This window comes from Gambusia affinis, linkage group LG02, assembly GCF_019740435.1.
Source record: "Gambusia affinis linkage group LG02, SWU_Gaff_1.0, whole genome shotgun sequence".
Lineage (NCBI taxonomy): Eukaryota > Metazoa > Chordata > Actinopteri > Cyprinodontiformes > Poeciliidae > Gambusia > Gambusia affinis.
In genome coordinates, this window is record NC_057869.1 from 1,413,145 (window position 1) to 1,437,614 (window position 24,470).

Sequence of the window (24,470 nt, forward strand, 5' to 3'; positions counted from 1 at the left end):
AGTGCATGTTTGTCTGTCAAGTTTGCCGTTATCGGTATTATTCTGAGGCTTGCAACGCAGGAAGGGCGTCAACGACAAATTTGTCAGAACTGAACCTCCCCACTAGTCTGTGATGATGATGTCATCACGTCAAAATCCTCCTAAAAGGTTCTGCTGCTAGAAGAACTGAGTCCCAAAAAACCAAGAACTGGATCTTATTTCTACGGGATTTGATTTGAGGGGATCATCCGGTCCTCAGCAGGTCTTACACAGAGCTGAACACCATCTCACATCAGCCACTAGCGACAGAATCACTACAAACTAAACCACAACCAAGAAGCTGCGAAGGAAAGTAAGTACACCCTGTGAGCAGGAGACAGTTTACATCAGGAAAAGGAATCAGTTTACCGCTGAGCTTCAAATCAGCTGAGCAGTGATCACAGAGAAGCAGCTGTTGCTCAGCAACCGCGGAGGGGTCAAAGGTCATCTCTAAACTGTCACTGGTCTGTTAGATTAAGGTTTTTCCCAAGAGGAAAACTTCTCCTTCTTCCCAGGAGTGATTCAGTCCAACATCAGAAACGACCAGAAACCCCAGAGCTCCATCTCACCAGGTCAAAGGTCAAAGTCTGTAACCTTTGGAAAGTTTTAACAGGATTCTGGCGGCTCTCAGAAGAAACACAGTGATTTGTGTTGAGATGAGAGCTTATAAAAATAACTCCAAAAGTAACTTTACTTCATATCAGAAGCACAAAAACAAAAACTGGAGCAAATTTCATTTCAAATGTACTCAGGTCTAAAATTTGTGGAGAGAAACGAGAAGCAGCTTCACATACAGAAACAGAAAAATGAATAAACAGAGAAGAAGAAGAAGAAGAAGAAGAAGAGTTTCAGATTTCTAGAAGGTTTTCCATTAAATCACTGTGTCATAAATCTATGAGCTCCATGAAAACTTTATTTTCCTCGTTTTAAGACCTGATGAGGGCCGGATGTGAATTTACTGCGTTGTCAAAACTACATGAGAAATAGTTGGATGCTTTGTCCAGCGACAGACATGCTGACCCTGATCTCTGGAAGCTTCCATGCATTAAGGGAGTGATTACTTAGAGTCACTTGGAAAACAATCCTCTTCTTCTGCACATCTACACACAGAGCAGAGGAAAGGGCCGTCAATGACAGCAGAAAGAAACACATTTCATCTCTACTGTCTCCCAGTTGGACCACATGCAGCACGTTGCCGTGGAAACGGATCTGTGAGTGAAACATTTCCTGGAAGAAAAACACACAAAAAGACAGGAAGACACGGAAAACTGAAAACACACCTGAACACGCACTGAACACACACACACACACTGAACACACACACACACACACTGAACACACACACTGAAAACACACTGAACACACACTGAACACACACACACACACACTGAACACACACACACACACACACACTGAACACACAACACACACTGAACACACACACACACACACACACTGAACACACACACACACACTGAACACACAACACACACTGAACAAACACTGAACACACACTGACTAAACTCTCTGAATCCTGCAGGTTGTTTCTGAGGAGAAATTTGATCTTCTGGGTTTTCAGCAGGCAACATGTTTCAGTTTGACATCATTAGTTAATCATGCAACATGTGAACCACGGAGACGTTCAGAGCAGCTGGAATCACAGGCAGCTTGTAAACATGCAGGTCGACAAAAACACTCTGCATGGTTTCACTCTGAGTCGGTCAAATTAACGGAAACAACAAAATCAGAAAAAAACGGTTAGTTGTTGACGGGGAGGATGGACAGAAAACCAGAGCAAACATGCCTGAAGGGAACTTACCACCTTTCTTTTTCCTTAGTGTGGCTTAAGAGGTGGAGAAAAAACAATTCTTCAGAGCAGGAAACAAATTCAATGATTTCATGTTGAGTTCATCCAGATTTCCTCCTGCAGGATCTCAGAGTTTGTTCAGGAAGCCAGAGGTCACATCTGATGACTAAAACCTTCCTTCAGCAGAGTCCACAAGTTTACATACACCCCCCTTTTTGTTCTTCACAGTCTGAAGTTCAGGATTATTTCAGTGATTAATCTCTGAAGTTCAGGATTATTTCAGTGATTAATCTCTGAAGTTCAGGATTATTTCAGTGATTAATCGATCCACTCTGTTCCTTCTGGTCGGTCAAACATGAAACTGCAAAGAAGTGAAATCCTACCAAATATTTTCAGTTTAGTTTCTGGTGCAAATTTTAAATAAGACAGAACTAACAGGAGAATGTTTTAAATCAATCAGATTATTAGCAGATTATTTCACTTATAACATGGAAAATGTTTTGTTATGAAGGAACTCGTCATTTTATATCAGAGTCTTACTGGAAAGTTATTTGTAAATTAGTTTTGTTTTATCTTAAGTGTGTTGAGACGTTCGCACCAGAAACTAAACCAAAAATATTTGCTAAGTTTTTGTTTTTGCAGTGCATGTGTGTAATCCAGCATATCTGATCAGTGGCTCCTAAAACTGTGCAAAATAAACGGGTCATCTTCATCGCCTTCATCTGTTTATGAACAAAATGTGACGGCAGGAAACAGAAATATAAAAATATGAATTTGAAACCAGAGCAGCTCTCTGCTGAAAGTTTCAGACCAGAAACATTTAAAACTCCTGAAAGCAACACGCTGTTGTCTGAGTTTAACCCTTCCCTCCCTGAATCGGCCCTCAGCTCCGACTCGTCCTCTGGTCTCCGATCCGCTGACTGTCTGCCGACTCAGCGCTTTTCCTCACCACACAGAGATACAACAGGAACAGCTGCAGCAGCACACTGATATCAAGCTTTACGGGCGCAGAGGTCAAACCGCCATGCATGATGGGAACGGAGGGAGGAGATGAGGAACGAGCATTTTCCTTCGTTCATCAAGTCAAAACCAAAGCAAAGCCTCATTCAGAGCTGCAAGGCGGGAAGCTGCAGGTGCTGAGTGCTTACCTTTATCCACTACAGAGGTCAGAGGTCATGAGGAAGAGGAGCAGAGGAAGGACAGAGGTGCTGTTAGACACACTCCCTCACGTTTCCAACATTAAACAGAAAACCGTGAAGCTCTTACCGAGTTCCTCCAGCTCTGACGTCATGGACTTGGAGCGCATGGACAGGGCGGTGGTCGGGGCTCGCTTCGGCGGCGGAGGAGCTGAGGAAGAGTCCGAGAGACGAGCTCAAAAACCAAAACAAAAAACCTGCAGGAGCTTTCATTTATCTGAAACACGACGGTTCAGCTCCCTCTCATCTGCACAGAGGAGACACTGACACTCACACGGTGGTGGCAGCATCATGCTGCGGATGTGTTTCTTTAGCAGACACTGAGAACCAGATTCAGATTTCATGGAAAGCAGATGGAGCTAATAACTCCATGAAAAAATCATCACTTTCATTTAATCAGTAAAATCTCTTTTATACATTAAAAGATGCAGATAAACAAACAATTTAACTCCATTTTAAATAATAAAATAACCATTTTATGACCTAAGATGCAGTAACATCATTCATTTAGTGAATATTTGATCATTATTAGCAAATGATGAATCTGCAGCTGAAAAGTTCAAATCTTCTGCTGGGCTGAACATCTGATTATTATTACTGATTATTATTTAATCAACTGATTAATAATTGGAAGGAAAAAGGTGCTCAGGACATTTATTTACAGAATCTGAACCAGGAGAAGTTAAACTTCCTCAAGAGGAGATCTGAAAAAAAAAAATTAATTCACAAAGAAGATTTTTAAAATCTTTTAAATTTTTTAATCTTTTATTTCGGTTTTGTCTTCCCTGCTGCTCTGACTGTGTTGCTCTTTCAACAAATGGATTTTTCAAGTCAGTTAACAATTAATTCATTATTAAATTAGTTGACAATTAGTCCAATAATGGATCCATCATGATTAATTGTTTCAGCCCAGGATGGAGTGAAATGAGTTGGTTTCCAAACTGTCGGCTGAAAACAGATGAACTTTAAATTTACCACTGTGACATGAAGTCCTGGTGAAACATTCAGTTTGTGGTAAAATGTGGAAAAGTTCTTGTGTTTCAGTTACTGTGAAGTTTTTTAGTATCATCACCTTAAAATCCGATGCTTCAGCTGCTCAGTTTCATTTTCTATGGATTATTTTATTCTGATCCGTTTAGGGTAGAAATCAGATTAACAGAAAGACGTCTGAGGCGATTAAACTTCAGGTTATTTCTCTGTAGCTGCAGGAAGCTTCAGGACGTTTCCTGATCGATGAAGTGGGTTTCTACCTTTTTTGCGCGCCGTGTCTTCGGGGTCCAGGTTCCGGCTCACCGTCACCACTTTGATCAGAAGCCGGTTTCCTCCCTGGCGGATCATGTTGACCACCTGCCTGTGGCCCACCTTCACCACGTTCTCCTGGTTCACCTGCCGAGACAAAACGGGTCAGCCGGCGCTGCAGCGCTGAGAAAAAAACGATTTCATCAGAGAGAAAACCTGAATGAGTTTTAACGTTACTGTCAGTCTGGACGGGTTTTTAACTATTTTATTTATTATTCACAAACACAACGTCTGAGTACAGAGACAAAAACACATTATTCAATGTCTGAATAATCAATAGTTGGTTTCAGTTCATTTCAAAGATGAAATATTCTAACTGTAAAATAAACATCAATGTATAATTTCACATGTTCTCATTAATTATTACTTAATTCTTCCAATATTACAACTTTATTCTACTAAAAGCCAAAACATGGAGGATCTTATGACAGAAATATTTGGAGTAACTCCATGACAGGACAATTAGAAAAAGTCTATTTTCATCTTTCAGTTTGCAGTTTTCTAATAAATCTGAAAAATATTGATTGGTAATAAAACCTAAACATTCAGACCAAACTGGAGCTGGTTACTCTGTTTTCTAGCAGCTGCGCTAACCGATGCTAACTGATGCTAACCGACGCTAACTGATGCTAACTGATGCTAACTGATGCTAACCGATGCTAACCGACGCTAACTGATGCTAACCGATGCTAACAGGCCACAGCAGCAGTCTGTCAGCGCCTGCTGCTGTGTCACATCGTCGCTCCGAGCTTCTTATCAGGCTTCGGAAACTCGGCTGCCGTTTCCACCTTCCTCTCCTCACTGAAGAAACTTTAATTAGTTAATTTTAAAAGGAGGCTCTTCAGCACAAAGATGTTTTCAATCTAGAAGCTTCTAATAAAACTGGCCATAGAAATACAAATAGGATGAAGGTGGGATGCGCTCCTGCTCGTCTTCATCAGTGCAGTTAGAGCAGCGCTGACCATCTGAGCAGAAACCAGAGCTGATTGTTGTGATGTTGTGGCCTTCTGGACGCGTTTGGTCGGATTAGAGAATCTGAGCTCTGCTGGACGTTACTCTGCTCCTGTCCTCAGCTCTTCCAGACGAGGAAGTGATGACGAGAAAACCGACCCGCAGAAAAACGGTGGAGAAACGACGGTCAGGTTCAGTCATTAGAGGAAAACATTCAGGCTTCACCTCACCTCATGCTTTAATGTGTTTTCACTGTATTATGCTGCAGGATGGACACAGAAACACACGCTGACGGATCTTTATAAGGAACAGAAACATGTTTCACCAGGCGGACGCAGTTTCCATCGTTTATCTTCACAGGATCAATAACTTCTCTATTATTGGTTATCAGTTTCCAGAGAAACTAGTCTGTTGTGGAAAATATTTGAAATATTTTCTTTGAGTGAAAATATTTGGCTTCCATTGAGGAAGCTGAGCCTGAGGACTCTGGGTCTGGACTCTCTCTCCAGTCTCTGGGGTCAAAAAGCTCCTTGGTGGTTAAAAAGCTCCTCGGCTCCGGGGGTGGATGAGGTCTATTTGGGGGTTCTGGAGAGGAGGGTCCGTCGGATTGTTGAACCTCGGATTCAGGAAGAGCAGTGTGGTTCTGGTTCTGGTCGTGGAACACTGGACCAGCTCTACACCCTCAGCAGGTCCTGGAGGGTTCTGGGAGTTCGCCCAACCAGTCTACATGTGTTTTGTGGACTTGGAGAAGGCGTTCGACCGTGTCCCTCGGGGAGCCCTGTGGGGGGTTCTCCAGGAGTATGGGGTACCGGGCTCCTTGATACGGGCTGTCAGGTCCCTGTAGGACCGGTGTCAGAGTCTGGTCCACATTGCCGGCAGTAAGTCGGGCTCGTTTCCGGTGAGAGTTGGACTCTGCCAGGGCTGCCCTTTGTCACCGATTCTGTTCATTACTTTTATGGACAGAATCTCTGGACCAGCCAAGGTGTTGAGGGGATCCGATTTGGTGGCCTTAGGATCAAATCTCTGCTTTTTGCGGATGATGTGATCCTTTTGGCTTCATCAGGTCGTGATCTGCAGCTCTCACTGGAGCAGTTCGCAGCCAAGTGCAAAGCGGCTGGGATGGAGATCAGTGCCTCCAAATCCGAGGCCATGGTCTTGAGCCGGAAAAGGGTAGAGTGTCTTCTCCGGGTCAGGGGGGGTGTCCTGCCCCAAGTGGAGGAGTTCAAGTATCTCGGGATCTTGTTCATGAATGGGGGAAGAAGGGAGCAGGAGATCGACAGGCGGATTGGTGCAGGACACCCTGGAGGGACGATGTCTCTCTGCTGGCCTGGGAACGTCTTGGGATTCCTGGAGGAGCTGGAAGAAGAAACTGGAGAGGGAAGACTGGGCCTCCATACTGAAGCTGCTGACCCCACGACCCGACCAGGATAAGAGGAAGAAGATGGATGGATGGAAATAACTGAAATAAAAGAGGAGCTGAAGTCTCCCCTGGAGACCGATCAATGTCTGTTATCAGTTTCATGCAGTCAATTAGTGGCATGGATGTGTTTCCGTAGGCACAGCCATTAAACACGAATACGGATCAATCATGTGAGATTTAGAGAGGCAAAAAAGCAAAAGAAACAAAAAATAAATGTTTAATCAATGGAGCAAGGAACACACACACATGCACACACAGCAGACCAACACACACACACACACACATGCACACACAGCAGACCAACACACACACACACACACACACACACACACACACACACACACACACACACACAAACTGTCTTTTCTGGTCACCAAACTTTTTAGCTAAAGGAAAATAATTCAGTTTCTAATTCTGAATAATTTTGTGCTTAATGAGAATAAAATAATAAAATACAGAATAAATTTAAATAAATTATTTCCGTTTTATATCCAGGAATCACAGATGATATCTGCTGAGCTCTCCGTGTCGTCTTCATGATCTGAAGGTTTCCAACACAAAAGCAAACAGAATCTCAGCTGGGTTTAGGTCTGGACTTTGACTAGGCCATTCTAACTGATGAACCTGATTAGCCTCTCTTCAGGCTGGTCATCTTGCTGGAAGCTGACTCTTCACACAGTCTCAGACTTTCTGCAGTTTCCCTGTAACCCGCTGCATGATGCTGCCACCACCATGTTTTGCATCTTCAGTTTTGTTTGTTAAATAATGTGTCACAATAATTAGGTTTAGTCGTGGATCTTTTTGTTTTGGTTTAATTGGATAAATATCGTTACGCCTGAATAATTTGTGGAACATTCTGCAGATAAATATAATCAGCTTCACAGTTTCTGGGTTATTCAGACGTCGACGGGTTATGCTGCCATAAAGTAAAGCTTTCAAATACTAAATAAAGGTGTAAACTCAGCGCCGCAGGTCAGATCTGTGGCTGTTTCTCCAACCTGAGCGGTGAATCCCTGCAGCTCCTCCACATGTAAAGGAGCTAACGCTGCATTATTAATGCATCGTTTTCCTTCCGGTTCACATTTCTGCACCACTTTGCATTTTTCAGTCCTAAAATCAGAATAAACTTAATAAAGTTTGAGTTTGTGTAACCAGAGACGGTGAATAGTTTCTGAACTCCAACCCAGAGTCTCCACTAAACTACATCTCCCACTGTCACTGTGAACACACGGAGACCCACCATCCTCCCGGTTGCTAGGCGACAGTTGCCGTGTGCTGCCACTGGAGGAGGGAGCGGTGCTGGGCCCGTCATCCATGTTTCCAGGGTTTTATGTCTGGGGGGGGATCATTTAGTGGGAGTTAATTGGACACAGAGGGTTTTATCAATGAGCTGCTGCTGGGAACCGGGTCGACCCAGATCCGGAGCTTCGGTTCCGCTGCCGTGTTTTCCCAGCGACTGCGCAGAGGTTGCAGCTCTGCGCGCCGCGGGCCGCCACGCTGCTCTTTGTGCCCATAAATAAATTATTTATGTGGTATTTTTAAGAACCATGTGACTTCAGAGTGGGTTAGTGGGGAAGGTGGCGCTCAGCGCTGCTGGTGGCGCTCAGCCGGGCTTTCTGCTGGAAGAGAACGCCGAATAAAGAACTGACCATGGACCGCCTCTAAACGCAGAAACTGTGACATCACGCCCACTGAGACAGAAACATGATGACATCACACACCCTGTCAGAGCCGAAGGTCAAACCGTCCGCAGCAGGAAATCACAGAAGAGCTGAAAATCTCCTGATCATCTCGTCTTAAAGAGGCGAGAAACAAAAATAAACTAAACGTTAAAAACTAAAACGGATCCATCAGCACTGACATCATCACTTCTGTCAGAGCAGGAAGGTGTTAAAACAAAGCCAGAAATACTGGGAGGGGTCAAAGGTCAGATCCATCTGAAGTTCATCATCAAGAGCTCCATCTCAGTTAGCAGCGTAAAGGTCAAAGGTCATGACAGGACTGTGTGAAAAACAAAGAGTCGGTTTGTTTTGTCCAGAAACATCAGAGGTTCCAGATGAATCAATCGGGTCTAAAAAAATAAATTTGTTTTTCTCACCAGCAGCTCAGAGGTTTTACAAAGTTAATTGACTGAAAGAAAAAATAAGAAGCTGCTTAAATTTAACATTATTTAAAGTTTAATTCTTTAAAAAATGCTTTATGTTTGATCTCCAGATTACAATTATTATTGTAATTTAAAAATGCAGCTCCAGCTTCCTGTCAGCTCCAGACTGAACTTTATGAAGGTAAAACTGAACACCAACCCAAACATCCTGTCTGTCAATATAAAACCACACTCAGCTCTTTATGTGACCAGGCTTTTATTGGTTTTATTAAATAAACATCCCAACAAACGAGGTGAAGAGCCAAACTTCAGGATGTGGAGCAGCTGAAGATGAAACCAGTGTCACTTGTAAAACAAGACGCAGGTTTGAGACAGACGGGATTAAGATGCACATACATGGTCCAAGCTGACTGATTAATTAGCCGCCTCATTAGTCATGCCAGTTTGACTTTAACAGCATCAGTGATTGTCTGGCACTGATGAATTCATGAATACAAACAGCTTCTTCAGTGGAGCAGACGGATCAGAGAACCAGAAATCTGCACCAAAAACGCATCATCTGCTGCTTTTATCCAACATTCAGCATTATGGTTCTAAATATGAATTAACTAACAATGATGAGGCAATAAAAGAGGCTTGTTTTAATGTACGTTTACTCAGACCAGCTCCACTTGTGTTGCTGAACAGAACAACAGATTTGGGCTCTGACCCAGTGGACAGACTGCAGACTGGCGCCCAGTCGGTCGGCGCCGGGTCAAGGTCAGCGGCCGTAATCCCAGCAGCAGCAAACAGCCTGCAGCCGAAGCAGGAAGGTGCTGAGCCACCAAACGCCTCTTCATTAGAAATCATGCAAATACTAAACACTGGATAAAACCATGAAGATACAAATCAGACAGACTGCATGTGAATTAATATGCAAAACACAAGAAACATGACAAATAAAACGACTTGTTAGTCCTGGTTCTGGTTAGAGGTAAAAAAGCAAAATTAAAGTTGCTCAGGAATCAGAAAAATGTCACATATTTGTGTTTCTGGTGCAACAGTGAAGAAATGTTGAGTTGAAACAGTTTAACCTTTTGGTTTCTGAGGGTAAATTATGCATTTCTTTATTTGGACCAACTGAAAACTGAGGACTGGAGTTGAGAAGCACTGGGTTGAAGTGATACTAACTCCAACCAGCAGGTGGCAGTATTTCTTCTTCTACTCCACCACTGCCTCAGCGTTACTTCATTTCCTTTTATCATTTATCAAACTATTTCATGTTCTTCAAAAATCTAAAATGTTTCTGTCTCATCTGATTGTTTTTTTCTAATTTTTTTCTTCTGTATGTAAATTATTTAACGAGATCAATCAGGGAAAAAACAATCAGTGATCTTGATTACAAGAACAAAATCATAAAAACGATTCAGAAATCCTGGAGGAGCTGATTAAAATTCCTCAGTTAGTTTCACTTTTATTCTGTTCGAAGTCAGATAATCAAGATAATCCCAGTTTAAATGAGGATTTATAAACTGTCTGGTCATTTAAAACATAAAGATGGAGACAATCGGTGCAGCGTTCAAGAACAACATCAGACCCGTGAATAACGAGGGAAGTCCAGAGATCTGTGGAGCCACACAGGAAGGTAAAACTCACTTTCATTTAGGTTTTATCAAGATCATGACTGTTATTAAAGGGCAGAATGCATAAAGTATACATAAACCCTCTTGAAAACAGCTAAAATATTAATAAATAGCTGTGCATTCAATGAGTTCTTCTTAAAAGGAATATTGAACATCTTTTCACATTGATCAGTCCCAGCAGAATTTCTTGATTATTTCTGAGTTTGTTTTACAGTCAAAGTCACTGACTTTGTCACGCTAATACAGAAGTATTTAAGTTCAGGTATGATGGTAAATGTGACATTTGAAACTATCGTGAACTCAGGCTGAGTATGAAACACTGCCACCTGCAGGTGGGAGTCAACAGTCGGTTAAACCCGATGTTTTCCACCGTTGTTGCAGAAAATTTGCAATTAACTTAAAATAATGAATTAGCACAAAAAAAGACGGGATCGAGGGAATTGGATGAAATTTAATGGCAAACATAAAAACTGCTTCAATTTGACCTATAAAATAATAGTAAGGTGTACGAATGTGTCCCTCTGGAGTTTAGAGAGCCAAATTTGAGCCAGAAAGTTTTACTGCAATGTGAATAAACTCTAAGTACAACAGAGGAAGGATCAGATTTAAGCTTTACTTGGATAAACAGAAGTACTGAGACTTTCTTCTTATTTGTGAATTACAATCAGACCTTGTTATGAAAACCTTAAACTTCAGCAGAAACGTCGGGATGTGAAGTTTCAGACTTTAGAGATGCAGTCGGCTAAGAGGAAGGCCTCCCTGTGAGGGCAGCTTGTGCTCCTTCACTGCACAACTGACAGTCAGGGTGTGCAGGGAGTCCTCAGGGAGATGCTGGAGAACACACACACACACACACACGCACACACACACACACACACACACACACACACACACACACACACACACACACGCACACACACACACACACACACACACACACACACACACACACACACACACCTGGAGGCGTGGGTAGGCAGATGCATCTGCATGGTACCCAGGTCACACTTCCCTCTCTTGGCCAAAGTTGTGGTTATATAAGCCAGTAAGTGCTCCGCTCCATCTACCTCCAGAACGAACACACTCACAGAAACACGCAGCTGAAGCTGCACGCTTCTGCAGAGAGCAGATCCATGCATGTTCTGTCCCGCTAGCGTGACTTCAGTGCACATTAGTGCATTTTAAAGAGCAGAGGATGCATTCTGCAAACATTTCATCAGTTCAGGTTTGAGCAGACCAGCTGGTGTTTTCAGCATTCACACAACATACCAGCATTTAAGATAAAGAATCAATATTTAATGTACCGTCCCTATACTGACACATTTATCTCTTCACCTGCCTCAGAGTTTTGCTGTTTACTGAAGCAATGCCAGGAATCTTTACAGGAAGGAGATTCAAACGTTTCCAAAGACCAGAAACCAAATAAACAAATAAAACCACATTTCTTGCAGGTTTCTTGTTGAAGAGTCAATGTGATGTATTAATGTGGCAAAGTCACTAATATTTTCACAGTTGCATGTTTTCCAATGCAGCAGCAGGAGACTGTTTAAGGAGAAGCTCCTGTTCATCCAGGGTGAAGGAGAGAGCGAGACTTTCAGTGGATAACAGGAAGGCTGAACCGTTTTGTCTGTTTGAACTTTCTGCCTCTGTCTGTATTTTTAAATATTGATAACTTCTGGAATATTTGGATAAGTTCATATTATTCCAGAATTTAGCAAGAAGAAATCATTTTGATAAACCTAAGAGACAACAAACAGAAAAAACTTCACTTCTGACTAAAGACTGTCTGAAAAGACCAGCCAGCCGTCTGACCTTTTGGTTCAACACCTCCAGTCCTCATGCAGCAAAAATCACTTTGAATTTTAAGGCCTGAAAATGTTTCACCTCCATCATGACCCTCAGCAGCTGCTGACTCAGGGTCTGAAGATGTGAAGCCGGTTCTGCAGGAACCCGGCTGATATTAACGACAAAGAGCAGAATTTGATCACCAGGTTCACCGACCCGCCGGCTGCATTGAGCTGAGCCCCGGGCCAGGCATGCACTGGGCTGAAGAGCAGTAGCTGCTACATCCAAGGACGTCACATTTCCCTGTTGAACTTTAAACTCTGCTCACATAAAAAAATCATTTCTGAATTTCTGTCTTTATGTTTGTGAGGCGATGGAGCAGAAATCGGTTCAAATCTGTCGACCGTGGCGAACACGTGAGGACGCAGCGTTCACCTGTCAGAGATCTGTCCCCGTTGCTCGTCTGGAAGAGAACGACGCTCATCGGATCTGACATGTTGGAGCAGAAACGGCCTCTCCGCATCGCCCTGACCTCCACGGAGCGGGACGGCGCCCGCTTTCACGTTGGCTCGGCCCAGAGCCGCAGCAGTTCAGCTTTCAGCTTCTGTTTGTGCTTTTCAGCATTTTAGTGTCGCAGCAAAAGAGCAGGAAGAGCTGCTTTACTGCTGGACCTCTTTACTCTGATAGAAACTGTCTTTAGAACATTTACCATGTCTGAGCTGCACTTTGACCCGTTACACAGTGTGGACAGAGGAACCGCAGAGCAGAAGCAGCACAGGACTGAGGAACCAGAGCTGGAACGTTTGACTTTCAGAAGGTTTGATCCAGGAAACTCTCCATGTTCTCGCAGACTGTTTTACTGTGGAACAGTGAACCGATACAACCTGCCTCCATCTGTTCCCAAACTGGAGAACTTTCACTGGGACGATGTGGATCCAATCAGCAGGTTTAAGGTTCATCTGAAGGGACGGATGTTTTCCTCTGGTGATCTAAACCAGCTTCGTTTGTCACAAACAGAGCCGGACCTTCAGGACTCAGATCTGTTCAGTCCCATTCATACCAACTCCAAGACGTTTGGCTTTAAGTCCAGTCCGTTTGTGAAGGTTTGAATGCTAATCGACCTCTGACCTCTGGTCCTCCAAGCCTCAGTCTGGGTTTGGATGAAATGAACTCTGATTCGGCTTCAATGCATATGTGAACGCCAAGTGGACCAGAGACCGCTACAAAAGCAGGAAGTGGACAGTGCAAGGCATTCTGGGTAAAGACAACCAAAACAAAGGTGCTAGCCTAGCGCTAGCAGCAGAAATGGATCATGGTCTTCACCCAGAAAACCTCCAACACTAAAATCTGACGCCTCCATTTTGTTTCCATTTGGAGAAGAAGGAAGTTGCTCTCAGAGTCTTCAGAGGTTTTCTTGTTGGTTTGACAGAACCAGAACCAGAACCAGAACCAAAACCAGAACCAGAACCAGAACCAGAACCAGAACAGCTGGAGATGGAACAGAAGTTGGAGTTTTAGTCTAAAATCAAACTATCAAGAAAAACGTATCAGAATCCGACATTTCTGTACTGACACTGATTTCCTCTAAATGAATCCATTATTTTTCATGTAAATGTGTGAAAACACAGAGATCCTGTTTGCTCTGAGGAACTTTGCTAAATGTGTGAGCTTTTTGTGAATTAGATGAACACATTACTCTGGTTGGAGGTTGAAAGAAATCACATTAAATTTCTGATAATAAAATAATGAGACTGCATGTGAAACAGGGAAAAGACAGAACATCCCAGTTACTGTGTTCAGATTTCAGGATGAAAACATCTTCAGATTCTGTATCTATAACTACGTCTTCGCCTATTTTTCCTGTTCCTCTTTCTTTACACTGACATCATAGTTTTTGGGAAATCATTTTAGAGCTGAAACTGAGGTTGCAGGGAATCAGCGCTCGCCGTGACGTTAGCTTCATGTTTATGTAAAATATGATCCATGCATGGCTAACCAGCTGCAGGCTGTGCAGCTGTGAGGGCTTCAAACCTCGTCAGCTCGTCGTAAGCTTTCTAAAAGCACGTCAGTCCTGCAACATATCAGCAGTTCTCACTTTGTCCTGAAGCCGATCGAATCGATGACGGAAGAGGAATTCAGGGAAATATTGGAGGAAGTTTAAATCTGACTGAGGATGAGCTGCAGACGCAGAAGCAGCCTGCTTCTCCTCATTTGATGCTCCATTTAGCAGAAACACAAAACAAACCAATCTCCAGTTCACCGCTGCTCTCTCACACACACACTCACTCATTATGGAGCTGTGTAAAAAAAGCGAGCCCGAAATAGACGACGTGATTTTCCCGGACTAACGTAGCAGCTGTGATACGATCTGCGGCGCTGCGTTACTGATTCACATTCAGCGGCAGCAGCACATTCTGGAAACACAGAAACGCTGAAGATTACTTCAAGTCATTTTAATCAACACAAATCCTTACTGCACTACAAGATAAAAACCCCAACGAGATCAAAGCTGCTTACACGACACAGCGCCGCACAGTAATCATGGCGCCTGCAGGGCGGAGCGTTTGTTTCAGGGTTTCTGAGCCACATCTGTCCAGCAGAACACAAACTGTCTCTTCACCTCCTCAGTCCACGTTTTAGGTCTGGATCAACTTTCTACAGCAGGAGAGCGTCTGCACTGACGAGCTCACCAAACACAAACACATCAGAACTTCTTCAACCGTCTAATGAAGATTAAACCTCATTAAACATCTTTAGCCGTTTACATCAAAAAACACAGAGGAAGATCAAATCTACAAACACGACTTCAGTTCCTGTTACAATACAAACGATGCAGGAAGTCAAATGTATGGAGCATGATGGAGTAATCAATCAATCAATCAATCAATCAATCAACCTATCAATCAATCAATCAATCAATCAATCAATCAATCAATCAATCAATCAATCAATCAATCAATTAATCAATCAATCAATCAATCCATCAGTCAATCAATCAATCAGTCAGTCAATCAATCAATCAATCAATCAATCAATCAATCAATCAGTCAGTCAATCAATCAGTTCGTCCATCCAAGCATGTAGAGCAGATCTAAAATATCAGAAAGGAAGCTGAAATTCTTTAGCCCAAAGCTACTTGACCATTTGTAAAGCAGCCAATCTGAGCATCGTTCATTTTCCATGTAGTTTATTGGCCTTCGTAAAGGTCATAAGGTCATAAGGTCATAAGGTCAGAAGATCAGCAGAGACTGGCAGAGCATGGTGACTTAGCAACTTAGTTGCCACACTTAGCAACTTTTCCAACCACTCTAGCAATTTATTTCCCCCCAAAAAATGACTAGTGACAAATCCATCGACATTTTCCAGTTTTACAGCAACAACATCTGAGAGCGATGTTTAAAAAATATTTATTGGCCAAAATCAGAATCATAATTTCATCAGATATCGGATAATAAACCGGAAGCAGAAGTTGTAAACTAGCATGGACCACACATCTCAGGGACATGGAGGAAGTCCGGTCCAGAGGTTTGGACCTGCTGGACGCCGTGCCTCTGGTAAGGCGCTGGCGGACGGAGCGTTTGCTAGATCAGGATTTATTCTGCAAATATGTTTCCATCGACACTTTAGCCTTTTTCAGAAAAGCCAAATACAACCTTAGGTGAGAGTAAAATTTGTGAAATTAAGGAAGTTATTGAGAATTTCTATCAAACTTTTTCATTAGTTGAAAATGCGAATTTAAAAAAATCTTTGATGGAAACACAGTCAGTGATCTTCCTGTCAACCTTTGACCACATTTCATTTTATTTATTTAACTAGTAATACATATAAATATATCCATGTTTAAAGCCAGTTTACCACCAGAGGATCAGCCTTCCAGCCTCGTTAACGTGCTGGTTGTAGAGAAATCTCTGAGTACACGAAGCTTCTCCTAAATCTACAGAGAATAAACTGATGTTTACATTGATCATGCTAACTTTGCTAACTGCAGCCTCCAACAACCAGCTGCAAACAACGCTACGAAAAACTCAGACCCAAACTTGGACAACAAATGTAAAAAACTTTTCTAACCCTCTGAACAAGCCCACATTTCTCCAGGCAGGAGAACCAAATTATTCTCCTCTGTCCAAAGAGACCAGTTTTAAAAACCGGCTCAAATAATGAAGCTAAAGGCTCAAAAGTTTCCAAAGTTCGTCTTCAGGAAGCTTACGACGCCGTGAGGATTTAAATCCACCAGTTTTCCTGCAGAACGGCTCAGCGAACAGCAGGGAGACGTAAACAGGAAGCGGCTCTGGAAGCTCCTACCTCGATCAGGAAGTCGCCCGTCCGGAGCCCCGCCTGCCAGGCCACACCGCCCTCATCCACCGACTCCAGGTACTGCAGCGCCGGGAAGGCCGGCGTGGGCGTGAACTCCTCGATGGGCGTGTCGGCTGCAGCACAAAGGAACAGAGGTCAGAGGTCAACCTAAGCCTGAACTATGGTGAAGTCTGGATGTGTGGAACGACCAGATTCACTTGTTTCTACGGCAACCAGGTAATTGAACTCAATTTTAAATGTGTTTCAATAAGAATAGAGGTTTTTATTTCCATAAATTGAGCGTTTATTTAAAATCCAGCAGATTGGAGATTAAATTCAGACAGATTAAATCTAATTTTCTGCTGCTGTAAATATTCTGCTAATAAATCTGATTTCAAGGTTTTATCTTCCTGTTTGCAGGAGGTCAGGATTCCTCCAAGAACATTTAATGAAGACGTTTTCAGTATTGTTATTTTAATTCAGGACCTGCATGAATATCAGTTTGAACTTGTTCTTTTTCAGCTCTGGTGGTTCTGGTAAAAAACTGTCACCAACTCCAGGTCTCCCATCGTCCCTGGAGCAGGGACGGATCTGAAGGACGCAGGAAGGTCGTTCAGTGTGTGTAAATAACTCTGGAAGCCAACACTGATTTATTTGGTTTATTTCATCCCATTAGTGGAGATATTCTGTCAGATTAATCACATCAGAAGCTCCTTTTCTCCTCTGTATTTGGTGGAAAGTGGAAGCAGTTCCTTCTAACAGGACTGAGAGAAATGTTTGGGAAAAGTCATTTAAAGACCATTTGATTGGTCCAAAGTTCTACTGAACTGTTTTTCATTCATTATTTCTTTTGCACGTTACATGAACTATTTATATTTATTACTGAGTCAATGAAATAAAAATGAAAAAAACAGGTTATAATGAAATGTCTATGTTTGGATAAAAACAGAAAATTTACAAACTGACAAACTGTTAAGCACAAATCAGACCAACAGGTGAAACTGTTGGTCTGATTTCTGTGTAACGTGGCGCTCAAGCCGACCGGCCACGGCTTTATAAACGACTCGATTCTGAACATCTGGACGGCCAACATCTGTCTCAGCTTCATCAAACTCCAAACCAGAAGTCCAGCAAAACCCTCAGTCCTGTCGCTTTAAGAAGAGGAAGGAGTCCTGATGTGAGTACAGTAACACCATCCGTCCTGCTGGGTGGGACCGGCCCCCGACCCAGCCCTCCCTCTCCCCCCTTCGCTCGCCCGCTCTCGGGGAGGTTACAGAATCCTGCGGCTGGGAGAAACCAGTGGTGACAACTGACACTTCCTATAACTCACCGTCTTACTGGGAGACACACACCGCGAGCGCATCCCAAGATCTCATGGGAGCTTCTTAACACAGTTGTGATGTTTCTGGGTGTGTGTGTGTGTGTGTGTGCGTGTGTGTGTGTGTGCGTGTGTGTGTGTGGGCGTGAGTGTGTGAGAGAGGGAGAGCAAGAAAGAGAGATGGAGAGAGAAGGAGAGAGGAGAGTAGTAATGCAGAGTGAGGAAGAGGATGAGTCTATGTGACAGCTCCAGGATCAGGGCATGTTAGTGTGTTTGGGCCCGGCCCAGTAAGCCGGCCGGCTCCGCTGCTCCAGGGTGGGAGTCAGTGTGTGTCACACGGACTGGAACATTCCTCTGGTTTTACTGAGCAAATCCCTCTTTATCTCTGCTAACAAACAGAAACATCTACAACGACAACAACAACAAAAACGCAGCCTCTCGACAGAAATGAAGAGGCGGCGGCGACCAATCGAATGTGGAACGTAACGTGGATTATGACACGGCAAGAATCATCGTAGAAACCGATGCTGCAGCAGCAGCAGCAGCAGCAGCAGCAGCAGCAGCAGCAGCAGCAGCAGCAGCAGCAGCAGCTCCAACCAGCTATTTTTAGAGCCCATCTCACAGCCTGCTGGAGCCTCAACCCGCCTGGATCTGCCTCTCATATCACAACAAGCACTGAGGAGCTGGGAGGGGGCTGAGAGGACGGGGACGGTGGACAGGGACGTGTCAAACGTGTCCAGAGGAGCTACATGCCAGCAGTCCTCCTCTGTGCTGATGTCATGGAGTGCTGCTTGACCGCAACATGGACGGTGGTTCTGGTTTAAGAACCGCCGATCTGAAAATCTGGGCCGATATCAGATATATTGTCTGGATCTCCCAACCGACCAGACGGCTCACATTGCTTCCTTACTTTAGTCAGAAACCCACCAATCATATGGTCACATGACCAAACAAAGACCACATGACCACGCCCCCTTTCAACAGGAAAATGTCAATTTTTACAAATCTGTATTTTCACCGATATAAAAATATGTTGTTAATACCGGCCCAGTTTTAATTAACAGACTGACAGATACAAACTCCAAACATCGGCTGATATCGGTGCTAATGCCGATAATATCGTGTATTCCTAGTTTGGTTGCTCTGAAGTGTCAGTGGCAGATTTATGCCACTTAATTCACAAAAACAGTGAAAATGAACAGTAGTTAGCTAATATCTTCACAGTGATTCACTTCTTCAGCATGTTGGTCAAGATCAATACCAGACATAAAAGGCAGAGAAAGTCAATTTAATGAGTAAATCTACGACTGACCAGCAGATTTGAAAGCATGGCAGCTGAAACGTGACAGCAAAGCAAACCCTGATGATGCTGCAAACCCTGATGATGCTGCAAACCCTGATGATGCTGCAAACCCTGATGATGCTGCAAACCCTGATGATGCTGCAAACCCTGATGATGCTGCAGCATCGCACGCGTCGCCTTCTTGTGCTCCAACTGTTCAAAGATTGATTTTAAAGATGAACTGGATTAATACAAGCATTTGTTTGTGATTTTGGGTCAGAACTTTTCTAAGGTTTGAATGGAGATTATTTTAGTAATCAATCAGTCTATCAATTATTTTGACAATTAATCAATTAATCGGATTATAAAAGTGGAACATTCTGCATATTTTTCATTCACTCACTCAAGTCTTTGCATACAATATTAGAAATAAATTTAAAACTCAAATAAATAAATTATTTTTAAGATAATAAAATAAACATAACAATAACAGCATTCCTTTAGTGACTCTTTTATCATTTGCAGCATCTGCAGATAAAAGAAAACATGAACTCATTTGGACTTTACCTCAGTGCAGCTGATCTGCTGTGGATTAACAAAACAGTCTAATTAATCTGCTTAACGGGATTTTTAACTTACAGAATTGGAAGCAGGTGAAATAAAAACTGAAATTTGAGGAGTTTTAAAGACAAACGAGGTTTTTAGTTTTCAATGCAAAATGTTTATATTTTTGTTCAGCTTTATCTTCATTACTGCTTTGACTGGGTTGATCTTTCAGTAAATGGCCTTTTTGGTTTACGGTGAACAGATTAGGATTATTTCAATAATCATTCATCACGGCCCGAGATTCGCTTTTAAAAACTAACCTAAAAGGTTAGATTGGAAGTTCTAACTCTTTCAGATTAAATTGTTTAGAAGTGCAACCCTGACCGATGCTGTAAAGTTATTTACGGACTCAAACTGAGACTTCTGACGGTTTTTATTTAATGCGTTCTGCCGTAAAACAGACAAACGTGCAGATGCATGGATGGGAGCGAGCAGGTCAGGTGTAAATGTTGCTGCTGATGTCAGAGAGTCCAGAGGAGTTTAATGAAGGCGTTACGCTCTAATGCCACGCAGCTCTGGAGGGTCAGAAAACATCCAGCCCTCTCTGACACACATGTCAACACATCCAGCTGACGTGCAGCGCCGCATTCATGCCGTTTCTATTCTAATGCATAAACAGCCCGACATGCACAGAATTGGGGTCATAATCTGGATTTCAACGCTCACAGCAGCTGTGCCGTCAAGTTATTTGTTGGTATAAACAGAATTTGGCATTTAACTAAATCTGTCACAAACAAACATGCACAGAGAAGAATCCTTGACAAAAGCGGCCATCAATGAGTGAATCTCCTACCTTTGGCCCCGCGCAGGACGAAGCCGAAGCCCTCATTCTCCTTCTTCTGGAGCACCACCGTCTTCTCATCCACCACGCAGTCACTGTGGAGCAGATGCCGAGCAGAGCGCCCGTTAGCACAGCCCATCATCCGCAGCATAGCCACGGACGCCCTGCCTGAGTGGAGGTTCATGCTGCTGGAGGAGAGCTAGTCCGGCCGGGGCAGGGCAGGGCAGGGCAGGGCGCCCCCACCCCACACCACCACCACCACCACCGCCTCCTCCTCCTCTGGCTCTAGCAGCCCGAGCGGCCGCGGCCCCGGCAGCCCTGCGACAGCATCTCCGGGAAAAAAGACGAGCCACAAGATAAAAATAAATAAATAACTAAAATAAAGTGAAGAAGAGACGACGGTGATGGCTGCAGCCGCTGCGTCTGGAGCGGAATCTGCCGCGCGGTTACCGCTGCCGCTCCTGCCGCTGCTGCGGAGGAGCCGAGCGGCGGTGCGGCAGTGCGGCGCCTTCGAGGAGACGCGACATGAGTCTGGAGGTTGAAGGCGGCTCAGCGGCTCATGGTGAGGCGGGGATGAAGGCTGCGGCTCGACGGGAAGGCGGGCTGGAAAGGAGGGAGGGCGGCGGAGGAGAAGCGGCGTGGAGCGGCGTCGGTTGGAGAGCTCCGCAATGAGAAACCACAGCAACAGACTCGGCGGAGAGATAAGCGGAGTGGGAGTGGGTGGGTGACAGCACAGTCATTTACCGACTTCTTAAAAAGTGTCTCTGTCTGCCTGTCTGAGCAGATGACTGAGAATGAAGCTGCGGATCAGTTTGTTTACATTACAGCCTTTAACTAGGACACAAAAATCAGGGTGGAAAATAGTTTAAAACATTTTTTTATTACTGTCATAACTTCAAATCCTCACCAGTTAAAATCATTTCTATCACATCTGGAGTTCCCCAGGGATCTGACCAAGGGTCCATTTATAATCCACAGACATTATTCTGATTATGATTTACAGCTAAATGAAACAGGAAGTTATGAGATTACATGACATGAACAAAAATGGACTTTTAATGCAGAAAAGTCAGATTATTCCAAATCCATCACAGGTTCTGTGTTGACATTAATTCAGAGATTAAAAATGTCTTCTGAAAGGACAGTAATCCATAAACAAGCTGGTTGTTCACAAAGTACTTTATACAGGCACATCAACAGAAAGTTGAGTGGAAGGAGGAAATTGTTGTGAAAGTTGCAGTCTTGAGAAGAATGTGAAGCAATTCCTATTCACTTTAAGCAACATTGGCCTCCATGACACGCTGCATTACTGCAGTAAGTCATCCAGAAGGAGTGAAGACAAACATGGACATATTTCTGCTTTTCGATCTGTATTTTAATCTGTATTTTAATCTGATATTTTAATCTGATATTTTAATCTGATATTTTAATCTGATTTACTTCAGAAGCACATTTGAACTTTGTTGCTCTGAATGTAATTGATCTTTGTACTTTGAGTTTGTCTTTTTCCAAATAAATTACTGAGGTAAATACATTTTTTAATGACATTTTCATTTATTGAGATGCATCTGTGAAATGCTGACAATTAGCTTCACTTCCAGCAGAGTATAATCTGTAATTCAGGAGTTCTTGGGATGTTTGCATCCTCAAAAGCTTCAGTTTAAATCTTTGCTTGCTAACAAATCCTTTAAGTCCTTTTATCATCAGCGACAGAGCAGATAAAACCGTAATCATCGGTTTGTGTGGCACACTAGAAGACGTAAACATGGCTGTGTGTTCATGAGATGTGTGTGAGCAGCAGCTGTGGCGCTGCAGCCTCGGCTGCTGCAGCTGCGTTCATGAGGAATCCTCCATCAGGTGAGGAAGCAGCAGCTTCTCCAGAGCCGCTCAGGGAGCCTGTTGGGTCTGACTCAGCTTTACGCTGCGCCTCACATCCTTTCTCTGGATTCTCTCAGTTCACTTCCTGCTAACCTCCCTCCTGCTAACATGCCGTTTCTGGATCACACAGGCAGGAAAAAATGGTGCATTGGTTCTCTGGAGACGCCCGAACCAAAGGTTAAGTTTGCTTTTATGACTTGGGGCGACCGCTGCGAGGTTGCCTCGTTCATCTTGTATCAGGATTACAGCCAACAGACACGCGGGATAAGAGGGAGAAAAGACAGAGACGGAGGAACGAAGGAGGAGAAAGAGCGGTGACCGCCATCCTAGCAACTGTTCCCTTAGCAACGCAGTCTGTGTAGAGAGGAAAAAGGCCAGCTGATACACCGAAGGTTACCTCACAGCATTCCCTCACACACACTCACACACTCTGTGCTAATCTGAAATCTGGCCTCTGTATCAGGCCAGCAGCCTGAAAGCTGATCCAACGTGTCATGTTGTTCAGCAACAAGCGGGGAGGGCCGGCAGGCTGCAAATAGAGCTGAGCGTGCAGCATGCATGGGAGGAAATGTGAAGCATCTCATTGTGAGCTCCACCGTGGGAGTCTGCAGGGTATTTATAGCGGCTCTCTGAGCTGCATGGTCAGATTTTCATTCCTCCACATCAGGAATCTGGAGATCTGGAGGTGAGTGATTCGACTCCCTCCTTACATCCCCCAGTGGATGAGAAGAAAGCCTGAAAATCAGCCTTTCATTGTGACCCGATAATGGCGTTCCACAGAGTACTCTCAGTGGCGGTTTCCTTCCCGCCGGCTGCATCCATTTGTGCCTGGTGACTGAGCAACGCCGCCGCCATCATCAGCGTTTTATCCTGCACCGCTCAGGGAGCTAATGCAGCGCGGATGGAGGTTCACATCTGGAGCCCAGCCAGCAGCGCAGCAGCATTCTGCAAACTAGGAGAGTTCCTGCATCAATAAGCATCAAACGCTCTGAGAGAGTTCATGGGAAAACTCGTTTCTCCTGCAACGCTGAAAATGAAATTAGACCCGTTTTCCTACTTCCAACAAAGTTTTAGAACCTGCACTTCCCTTTGGGAATATCCCGGCTTTTAAGATTTTATTCCTGCTGCAAAAAGCTTGAACTGCTGATGACGGCTTTTGCTGAACTGCTCTTTTTATAAACTTGTTCAAAGATTCTTAATTATCTTTAGGTCAGGAGGAGGCTGGACAGAAACCTGGCAAACAAACGTCTGAATGTAAACTAAGAGATCATCGTGTTTTACAAAGAATGAAACAATTAAAAATAAATGAATAAGACTGGCTTTACAGTGTGTACGGCATTATTTTATAAAACAATGTGGCGGGGATATTGGTTTTATAAAGACTCGGCTACATGTGGACAAGGCTAAAATAAATGAAACAACTTTAACATTTGATTAAGTTTGGATATCTTTGTTTGATTTCCTGGTTTCTGTCGCCTCCTAAACCTCACAGTAAACATGGACAGGTCCAGATGGAGACGTCTCCACTCCCTCTCTGTCCCCGCTGTCTTCTACCCGGCAGAGACTCAGCACACAGTTCAGTCTTCAAGTGCATTAGTCAGGATTACGGGGCTGCTGTCAGTGATCGATCGGGTCTACCTGCAGGTCTGGTTTCATCTGTGTGTGACCTGCTGCCTGCCCACACACACACACACACACACACACACACACACTCTGAGGAAGATAAATTCCTCCTTCCTTCCCCACTGGCAGCTAAAAAACACACACATACATCTTTAAAGAGGAAAGAAAGGTTTGACAGGAGGACTAAGGCGTTCCATAAAAAGAAGGAAAAATCCTGAGCAACGTCCCAGAAAGAAAATAACAACCATTAGGGATGTTTGCTCCTTCAAGGGAAAAAACCCTGAAACCTTTGGACCCGGAACGTCGCAGAACCTCGACTCTGCGTCATGTTCCGCATTTGGCCGAGCAGCTTCAGCCCCGCTGCGTGATGCATGGCAGACACGCTTCACCTTGACCCACATGGAGGAGTCGCAGCTCCGGACTCGGAGTCCTGCCAGAGCCCATCCAGCAGAGTAACGAGGAAACGCCCAGTTCCCGCACCATCTAA

General features: G+C 43.9%; 1 protein-coding gene across 1 annotated transcript in view; it reads right to left on the reverse strand.

The window, feature by feature from the left end:
* The window catches only part of LOC122823972 (SH3 and multiple ankyrin repeat domains protein 2-like), a 164,281-nt gene that overhangs the window by 18,520 nt on the left and 121,291 nt on the right, over positions 1 to 24,470 (reverse strand). The window contains exons 16-22 of the mRNA XM_044104088.1: positions 20,495 to 20,577; positions 16,505 to 16,629; positions 4,272 to 4,407; positions 3,092 to 3,172; positions 2,974 to 2,982; positions 1,838 to 1,861; positions 1,080 to 1,118 (exon numbers count right to left, since the gene is read on the reverse strand). Coding sequence (XP_043960023.1) covers positions 1,080 to 1,118; positions 1,838 to 1,861; positions 2,974 to 2,982; positions 3,092 to 3,172; positions 4,272 to 4,407; positions 16,505 to 16,629; positions 20,495 to 20,577 — 497 coding nt within the window. The remainder of the gene's footprint in view (positions 1 to 1,079; positions 1,119 to 1,837; positions 1,862 to 2,973; positions 2,983 to 3,091; positions 3,173 to 4,271; positions 4,408 to 16,504; positions 16,630 to 20,494; positions 20,578 to 24,470) is intronic.